Source organism: Cupressus sempervirens, chromosome 2, assembly GCF_028749045.1.
Source record: "Cupressus sempervirens isolate cs-2001-9-10 chromosome 2, ASM2874904v1, whole genome shotgun sequence".
NCBI lineage: Eukaryota > Viridiplantae > Streptophyta > Pinopsida > Cupressales > Cupressaceae > Cupressus > Cupressus sempervirens.
Window position 1 is genome coordinate 514134111 of NC_143119.1, and position 10005 is coordinate 514144115.

General features: G+C 35.4%; 1 protein-coding gene across 2 annotated transcripts in view; it reads right to left on the reverse strand.

Annotated features, from left to right (window-relative positions):
* The window catches only part of LON2 (lon protease 2), an 83301-nt gene extending 76129 nt beyond the window's left edge, over positions 1 to 7172 (reverse strand). Inside the window, exons 1-6 of one of the 2 annotated variants that reach the window (XM_089814408.1) lie at positions 6891 to 7172; positions 6652 to 6790; positions 6258 to 6376; positions 6063 to 6162; positions 3530 to 3699; positions 593 to 684 (exon numbers count right to left, since the gene is read on the reverse strand). In XM_089814408.1, the coding sequence (XP_089670534.1) occupies positions 593 to 684; positions 3530 to 3699; positions 6063 to 6162; positions 6258 to 6376; positions 6652 to 6758 (588 nt within the window). In that variant the 5' untranslated portion in view covers positions 6759 to 6790; positions 6891 to 7172. Of the gene's footprint in view, positions 1 to 592; positions 685 to 3529; positions 3700 to 6062; positions 6163 to 6257; positions 6377 to 6651 lie in introns of both variants that reach the window. The other variant, XM_089814407.1, reaches the window with a different exon arrangement.
* Positions 7173 to 10005: the final 2833 nt, after the last annotated feature.

Genomic DNA, 10005 nt, shown 5'->3' on the forward strand with positions numbered 1-10005 from the left:
CATTGTGATGGTTGGTGAAGCTTGTACCAGCCTATGCAATTTGGTTCGGTTCATTTTTAACTCCACAAGCTTTTGCTTTGTGGTGGCTACTTAGCATGATGATTTCCTTCTTGGAAATTCAAGCAGTGCAATTTAGAACTTTTCCCTGTAGCAATGGTACTCCTATTGAGATTTCTTGTTCTCCTTATTCTGACACAGTTGTGTTTTAAGGAAGGTGATAAAGAGGTTGAGAACATTCTTCAAAACATCTTGTGATAATCATCCCTTAATATTTAATGCGTGTCTAATAAAAATTCCTGTGTAATTTCACTAAAAAAATTGTTGGTTTGCTACTGTAATTTTCTAGATTTTCTAAGCTCTTGTAGCTTCCATCTATCCTGTTATATTAATATAACACATTATAAAATAGACAAACTGTGATAATGCAACCAAGCAACATAGCATTGCAATAAGAATAAGCAAAGTAATAAGACAACATTTTTTATGTTTACTCTTGCATTAGAAAACAAAGAAGACTTAAAATCTAAAAAGTTTAAGAAAAGGAACACTGCATAAAGAAGGATCTATCTAAAGATCCTGGTGTTCCAATGACCTGCTCAAGTATAGAGATCAATTCGCTCGCAATGGCCTTAAATTGGCGAGAAAGTACAAGCAATTCAGAGTCTTGTTCTGCCTGGTCCATCTCTGCCAAAAAATAATAACACAACAAAGTTACTCCTGACTCTTAAGCAATAATTCATGGCAACAACTTTCAATACCCATTTCAAAGCTAGAACTAAAACCTATACACATCAAATTCTTAATATGTATGAATACAGATAATATATAAATGAATTGAACTCTATGACTTCAATGCTAAGACACTAATGTCATTTCAAATTTTCAATCATCCAAAGGAAAGTTGCCACACTTGCCCTGACTTATTAAAGATATTCAATTCTACATTGCATAAACAACTGACAAAAGATCAAAATCTAACATGGTCAAGGGAATTAAAAAAAGATCTAGTTGAACAAATACGGGAAATATGGACAGAAAAATATTCATATATGTTTCATGAACACATGACTGCATTTCAGTATGGCCTGTTGAGTGAAAGCAGTGCAATTTTGACACAGCAATTAGGATTATGTCACTTGCCATAAATTTTTATCTTTTGCCAAATACAAACATCCTAAATGCCAAAAACAGAAAATAATGAATATCAAAAAGAGAGAAGGCAAAGCATAACAAGCCACTTATTTATGCATATAAGAATATTTACCAAATATACATTCACGCTCATCAGCTGTAAACATCTTCTAAACCATTGTCTCACTTATTCGACATCAACTCTGTGTGATTGGAGAGGACAATTAATATCTCAAATGTCAATTGATTAAAAATGATGAGGGTGTCTCTAGAAATCTTCTCCTATGTCTTTGGGTGAAAACATCTCAAATCACTCAAACCTCTAGACAGACAATTGTAACCCCCATGGTTATCATAGCCAATGGCAAACTGTATACTCTTCATGCAAGAGAAGTAGATGGCAAACTGTCACCATGCAGAATAAGGTCGTTAGTCTCAACTGACAGCCAGTGGGAGTGCATATTCAACTGGCTAAAGGTGGCTCTTCAAGCTGTATGACCAATGTCATGGAGGAAAGGAAAAACTGGTTGTAATACATAATAGTTTTCAGCTTCAGACTTCAAAAACCCCAGAATATCTAAAGGACTAGTAACAAGATTGTATACAAATCTACGGAATGCTCTATAAATTAATTACAAAAACAGGAAAACAGGTAAAGAAGTACCTTGGTTGACTAGATAGTCTGAATGTTATGACTGAAGACATTGATAGAGGTTGGGTCATTCAGAGTCAGAGTGTAGAGCAAAGCCCACTGAAGTGGAGATTTTTAGTGAAGTTATTAGAATCAAGCTTATGGGGGAAAGTTTATAGTAATTGGCCAAAAAAAATATCGATTCCTGCATATGACAAACTCAGCAAATATACATTGAGTCAAAAAAATCATGAAGACAAAGAAGAGATGTTTTTTAAAGGTTTGATAATATGATAGAGGTTAAGGTGCATGCATTGTTAAATCTATTTCAAGGGCACACAACTCTATATATGATGAGATGACTTGTCAAGTTTGTTTGATGATTCATTGTTGAATCTGGATAATTTTAATATTTGGAATCAAAGAAAGGGTGGATGAAACTCAGACATCCAAAGACATTAGTAATTCAGATAATCAAAGTAAAGGGTGTCTCCAACTAAAAAAAGAAATGGATCATAAAGTAACAACTGATGGGATCACCTTGTGGTGTAGTGGTTGCACTGTTAATGGAGCAACCAAGGTTCAAATCCCCGCTTCGCCCAATAACAGTGTTGATAATGGTTGGGCCCACCTAGGTTGTTGTGCTTGTTGAGATATGGACAGTGTTAATGCTGATGATGGTGCACATGAAAGGAGATGGAGATTATGGTGTTTGAGCCTAACAGTGTTCAAGCCGATGGAGATGGAGATGGAGATGACAATGTTAATGCCAGTTCAGCTCTCAGACTGTCACTGGGCTTGGAGTGCTCGCAGACCCTGTCTCAGACCCATGGTGGGAGTGTTTTAGTTGCTTCCCTCGGGCTAAGTGCCCCTGCTGAGCTTCAGTGCTCGCAGGCCTTGGGTGTTGGATTCGGGGATGAGGTCCCTCAGATTTGTGGCCTCGTTGGTTTGTAGCTCCAATCTGAAGCGAAATATTGTCGATCAAAAAAAAAGCTAGTGATATCTGCGCTTTGATTGTTTGGCAAGATACCACTCACAAGGCCCGTGATCTAAAACATTGACTGTCACACTGTGTGCCATGGTTTTGAAGACTGTTAAAATTACATTTACATTATCCTCCTATTTTGATTGTCTTTTGTTAAACATCGAACATTAAACATAAATAGTTGAATTTGCAAATAGTGAATAGTAGGATGTCCCCCATCCTCGGTGGAGGTGGTGGAATCTAGTGGCACCGTTGGGGATGGGGAGACGGAGTCCCCAAGTCTCCGGTGCGTTGAAGTCTCCGAGACGTCGGGCAAAAAGGGGGGGGACGCGTCCCCGTGTTACTATGCTTAATCATTAATGGAGAGTGCTGGAAGTATAATGGAGAGTGCTAGGAGTGATGATCAAAGATCAACATTTCTTATCACATAAAAATATAGTTTAACAAAAGACAATCAAAATAGGAGGATAATGTAAATGTAGAAGAGTACTGTGAAGAGTCAATTTATGTATTACAGATGCAATTTAACAATCATATTGTGAGTCAAAGGAAAGTGATGGATGTGATGCCTTGTACACTTTCTTGTGTTTATTTGTTTCTGTTTAATCTACTGCAACGCATCTATATAAAATATTAAAAGGTAAACAGATGTTCATGTATTTCTATAAATATATTGATGTGAAAAGTGAGTACAAAAAATACACTCAAAAATATGAACAGATATTCAATGCTTTCAGAAGTACTGATTCTAAATGGAGATATAACCAAGATTTAAATTTCACCTGTCCTTGTCATATCAAGTCCCGAAACCCGTGCAATGTGGTAAGCACCCTTTGCATTCAACTCAAGCACCTTGAATCTGCACAATCCTTCAAGCACTACTGTATAGGTGACTCTTCCACTTGGCTTCTCCATTCCTCGAGACAAATGTAAAGCTCTAGCAGCAACACCCCTGTGATAGATGAGGTGAAGCAATCAAATTGTAGCAATTTAAATCAAATTGATTCCAAACTATTCATGGAGTGTGTATTCCTTACTGGTCTTAAATTTTACTATAAAAATTGATTCTATAGTGAATGTACAAAATACTGATAATATTACTGCTACAAAGATGACATCCTAAGAAATGCCCTTGGAGACCATAAGATGATCGTTGATCCTAGTGATATGCTTTTGTGCCAAGATGTAGGGGTCTGTTTCTTCTTTTCGTTTTATAAACTGTGTCCGGCTTCTTCTCATAGCATTTTTTCCTTTCTGTAAACTACTTTTTTGCCTTTTATTCTTTCAGATTCTTCAACAATTGTTTCTCAAACCCTCTAATGTTATAACTTGACTTTGTATTTTTTATTATTGCAGACCTATTCCAGTTGCTTCTTGGCATTAATATACTGTCATTTTTCTGATTATTGATGGGACTGAGTTTTGAGCTCTTGATTCTCAAGTTGGTGATATTCACATGGCACTGTGTCATGTGGTGATGGCTGCAAAATGCTAGGCTGGAAAAGCCAATTTTGAGGCCAAAGGTCATGGTAGTACAGTGGATGCCTGTCATGCTCATGGGTGAAGTCCTTCTAGGGACCCTTGAGTTTGTGTGTTGGCTGAATTTTCTGCAGTGCGTTGTGGATCTGGATGGATTAATGTTTGCCCCCATGCGGGTTTGTTGATGTTCATTTTGGTTAGGTATTTGTATGTTTGTTTCAGCTAAGGATCTATATCTAGCTTAATTGGGCAGGAGGGCCTATCGAATCCCCTCAACTATTACCTTAAAAGATATGCTCTCTTTTCTGTTTTTAAATAGGAGCTCCCCCATTAGATCAGAGGATGCACTGAATTGCTTGTTCTCTTGCAGGAGATTGCTATAATTATAGATGATAAACCAGTGGACAAAGCCAACAGCTTAGACCAGAATTAAGGAAAAGGTTGCTGGACCACATGGGGAGGAGCTGGCAGCAATAAAATTGGAGTTAAAAGAAGCCACACTATGGATAACTGCGTTCTGTTAGTATACTCCAACTTGTGTTAAATCTGTTGGCCATTCATTACAAAGGAAAATTAGGAGTGTCTTAACTCATTCACAGTCCCCAGGTTGGAGAGAGGGAAATTGATGAGGGCAGCTGTGATATCTGAAATTGTGCATGGTGTCTGGTCAAGGGAATGGAAGATGCTATGGGAAATGGGTCTAGTAAACTCAATTCTGTGGTGTTAGTTGCTGAGGGATGATCAGGGCGTGTGCTCAGGAGAATGTAGGATCTATTGTTGGCTGTCGGTTCTCCCTGATTATTTTTATTTTTAATGATTGGTCCTCTTTCTGTCTAGTCGAGTGTTTGGCTTTCTGACTGCTACAACCTGCATGAGTTGTTAATGTCAGTTGTTGTTTTCTTGTTTCTTAATGTTTTACTGCTATTAATTCAAACATTAAAAAAGCTACAATAAATAGATAGCATAGTCTTGTCCAGTACCACTTCATGTCTTTTCATGTAGTCATTTGAAGGTATGCACTGTGCATCATTATAATCAAATATCTTGAAAGAGGGAGCCTTATTAGATCCTCATAGTATTGTCTTTAAATAATAATAAACAAATAATTCAAACATTAAAAAAGCTACAATAAATAGATAGCATAGTCTTGTCCAGTACCACTTCATGTCTTTTCATGTAGTCATTTGAAGGTATGCACTGTGCATCATTATAATCAAATATCTTGAAAGAGGGTGTCAAAACATTGTTTGGCCTGTGTTGCAGAAGATCAAAGGTCCCACTGAGGTTTGACTATGCAGGTTTCAAGAACCTGGTAAGTTTAGATATCCTTTCAACTGACTACTTTCCCTTAGGAGGCAAGATCGTTCATTTTGCTTTTGCTTAAGAACATCGTCTGTACTTCCATGCCTTAGATAGGTTATTTTAGTCGCCAAGTTTTGTAAGAAAAATTCAAAAAGTAAAACTACAGTCTGAAAATAAATGAATTGAACAATTCCTTTATCTACATTAAGACTGTATGGATTGAACGCACACTCCGTGCTGCATACAAACTTCAGTTTCTCTAATAAAGCAGTTTGTTTGCATTCCCAATTAGTTTGTCTCTTATCAAATGTTTGTTGCATCAAGTCATTCACATTTTAATAATAGTCCTTTTCATCCATCAATTTACAAAGCACTGGTAAATTAGACAATGACTGACCATAAGCCTAGACTCGTTTACCAAACCATATAACTATTCAACTCCACCTTATTTATAAGTCCTAGTTAACCCTTTTACTGATTTGCAAAAATCAATATGATTCATTTCTTTCTTTCAATGTAGAATGTCAAACAAACCTCTTATGCCACTGAAGATGATCTTGTGGCGACTTGATACCATCAGACGAAGTAGTCAAAAAACCTTTTCCATTTCTCTCCCCCATATCTGTAATGTGACCTGAAGCATGGCACAAATGTCAACATTATCAACAACAAAACTCGACAACTCATTACAACACCTACTCGTACTAATACATAAATATAAAGTTATACCTGGTGACAAGGCAGGCAAAGCAGGGATGCCCTCTGCAACCTGTGTATCTCTAACAGGAAGAACCCCAATCATACCTTTCTCCTCCTTCTGCCACAATTCTTGCTCCACTAACTTCACGCTGCGATGAAAAACGCAACCAGGACACAAGCACAGGCAGAATTCAGTTAAAAACACATACAACCCTAATCAATCACATTAAATAAGCAAATCAGTCATCAAACTGGAATACCCTCACTAAAACAGTATCGAATACCCCTAAGATTCAATTTTTGAGTTCATGTGTCTAAACTTTTATAAAACGACGAGTTTATTTATCGTAGCAGAATGCATAACCATTAGGCCTGCAATTTCACTGCAACAAAGCTAAATATATAACTTTTTCATCTAAATTACCTCGCAGGTGAAGTGCAACGGATTCTGACAATGGCGCCGGGCAGGAGAACCCTGTTCCGGAATGGCAGAATCGCCAATTTGCCCGGCAACTCTACCGAATCCATCATTTTTCACAATTTTACAATTGAAGTCCTAGACCCTGTATGCCAACAATATGCTGATCAGAATTCCAACCTACCAAAAGCAGAAAATTCTGATTTTTCTCATCTCAAGCTCCCCGATTCCTCAGGCACTCTCACCTTTCAAATTTTCCTCAGATGCCCCAGCTGCCCTCTGCCACTAGCCTATGTTATCTTTCTATGAATAAAATCTCATTTTTCGTGGCCTGGGCCCCGTAAGAGATACGTTCCCCTCGGGAATTCTCAGAGCACGAGCTGCCTTGATAATGGAACCTGGATTAAATAGCGTAAACTTTTTCGAAGTTGTCTGTCTCACTCGTAAAACCATCACTGTGTAACCCAATTCTCGAAGTTTTCTCCCCGCAATCGATTAACAATGGTAAACCTTGATATTTTTTATGTTGTTTTCTCAGCTTCATAATTGATTGATAATAACTATGTAACTGGGATATTACATGGCTAGATTAGTATTTCTTCACTTTGCTTTGCCCCATAGTTGCAGTAACTAAGTTTATTTTATATTTATTTAACAGGCGTAATCTTGTGAAAATTTGTAAAGTGCGACTCACTGAATTCAGTGTCATCCATTTTAAAAGCTTAGACTTTATCTACAATACTATTACTCTGTCTTAAGACAATTTTTATTTAGAATACATGGATCTAAATTTGATTTAAATTTGGTTTGGATTTTTAAATTTTAAAATCAATGTTGTTTGATATTGGTTTTCAATTATGGTTTTTTCACTAGTCATTATCATTTATTGATTTCATATAAGATATTCAAATTTGGCATAATCAAACAAAATCCTAGTTTATTTCTATTATCAACAAACAGATTAATAGACGACAAGGTCAATTAAACCTTAAAACATAATAGACATCAATAAGAATGTTCCATCCCAATATAATACATTCTTTAGTGTAATAAAGATAGAGATGAGGAATGTGGTATGTGTAATCATGATTTACTTTACTAGTTTTAATCATTCTTTATGGACATAATTGAGTTAAAATGGCATCTCCCTCTATAATTATGCATGTAAAAATAAAGGAAAATTTTATTATATTTAAATTATATTATCAATTTTTAATTATTAATTAGAGGTCAAATTTTTTAATTGGTTTAATAATTTATTATTTTTAACATTTATTTGTACTTAATATCATAACAAGTAGTATTAGAGTTACAATTTGAGTAAAGATTTTTATTTTCATCATAATCTAATTTTAGTATAAAAATGGATAAGATTTTTATTTTATTTTGTGAGGATCATTCCTAACATTGTCATTATGATAAAAAAAATAACTTCTATTTTAAAGAAGAATGTAGCATACCACCGGATTGGATAAAGGAGGGGAAGGTTAGTTTTAAGGTTGTCAAACAATCAATTACCTAGGCCCCTACTCTTGCCAACCCAATTTATGAAAAGGACTATATTTATACGTCTTTAAGAGAAAATCAAGCAATTAGTTGCCCTCTCACAAATAAAAAAATAAAAATTTGGAGTGACCCATTACCATTTTTTAGTGAATGGCTTTAAGGACTACTAGCTTAAATATAGTTGTGTAAAGAAGAGGATCCTTATTGTTGTTAAAGCATTAAAAAATATGAATATGTTAATGGGGTCCACTTAATGACCCCACATATTAGCATCAAAGAATTCCTTTTTAATAGGGATATTAGTGAGGAAGAGTTGGATGAATTACAATATTTATAAAATATGACATAGTGATCAACATCACCAATCTTATGGGAAGAGAAGTTTTATTTGAACAATGTGCCTCAACATTTGATACTCCTGTAGAAGTTTCTCTCGTGGTTCAAGAAGGTCAACTAACAAATATTAATACCCATAATAGCTAGGTGAATGGTTGGAAACCCTCTTGTAAGAAGGTAGACATCCTCTAAGTTTAGATAAAACTTAAATAGGCCATTTTGAGTTGTAATATATTCCTTGTGTTCTAGTGGATATCATACTTTCTAGAAAAATATCAAATAGAATGTTGTTGAGATGCATTGAACAAGATCAACTTAATGCGATATTGGAAGAATCTTACAATGGATCCTTAGGCAGTCAATTCTCTAAAAGGGCCACAATTATTAAAGTAGTCGGGACTTAGTATTGTTGAAAGCCCCTAGTTAGTGATGCTTATAAATGGGTGAAAATTTGTAAATAGTGTATTTTCGTTTATGGAAAATACAGTTCAGTTACTTTCCCACTTCATCACATTCACAATTGCCAACCATTTGCACAATGGGAGATAGATTCTATTGTTTTGCTAAATCCACAAATGGATAAAATATTTCACGAAGTGGACAGAGGTAGTTCTATCCAAATATGTAACTGGTGCTTCAATTCTAGAATTATTAGATGGAATTATTATCATTTATTATGTCACCTCAACTATCATCTATGACAAATCTAATAATTTTTTGGCACCCAAACCGGCAAATGGATATTTAAACATGGTATATAATCAAAGACATCTTCAAACTATTTATGGATTAGTTGAGTCCATAATTACAAAACCTAGTTAGGATAATCAAGAGGAATATGCAAGACAACCAAAAGTCTTGATAAGATAAGCTAGAGACAACTCTCTACGTGAACAAAATTAACAAATTGACAATTTCCCTTTCGTGTTGGTTTGCAGGAGGGAAGGCAAGCTACCATTGTCACAAGAGTTGCCTTTGAGCTTGAATTAGCACAAGATTTATAATTAGCATAAAATGGTTCCATGATAGTCAAGTAGGTTGAGCTAATAAAGCTAGAAGAAACTTGGAGTGAGGCCCTGCATACCCTTGAAACTCATCAACCATGGGTGGAGAGAAATTTTGATTTTTTAAAGTTATCAAAAGAGTATTTTGAGAGAGAAAACCAATGCTAAAGTAGGACAAAGTCAAATAAGGAAGGAATAATAAATTTTATGACATCTAGAGTGGTCCATGTCTCACCATTAATTACAAAGAGGCAAATGCATTCCATCTATTTGAGGTGGATACTGAAGCTCCTCCAATCCCAACTAATGAGATTCACCTCAAACCTTGTTTTCTAGGTGGCTTGTAAGAATTTATGTACATATAAAAGCTTAACTACTATTATTTTTCAAGATATTTAGTTGCACATTTTTTATTCTTCTCAAGAGAATGTATGATCTAGGCATTGTACTTTTATCTAGGTGCAAGCCCATACATTATTGTGCCTTATTTTATGTTCTAAGGTAAGTCTTATTT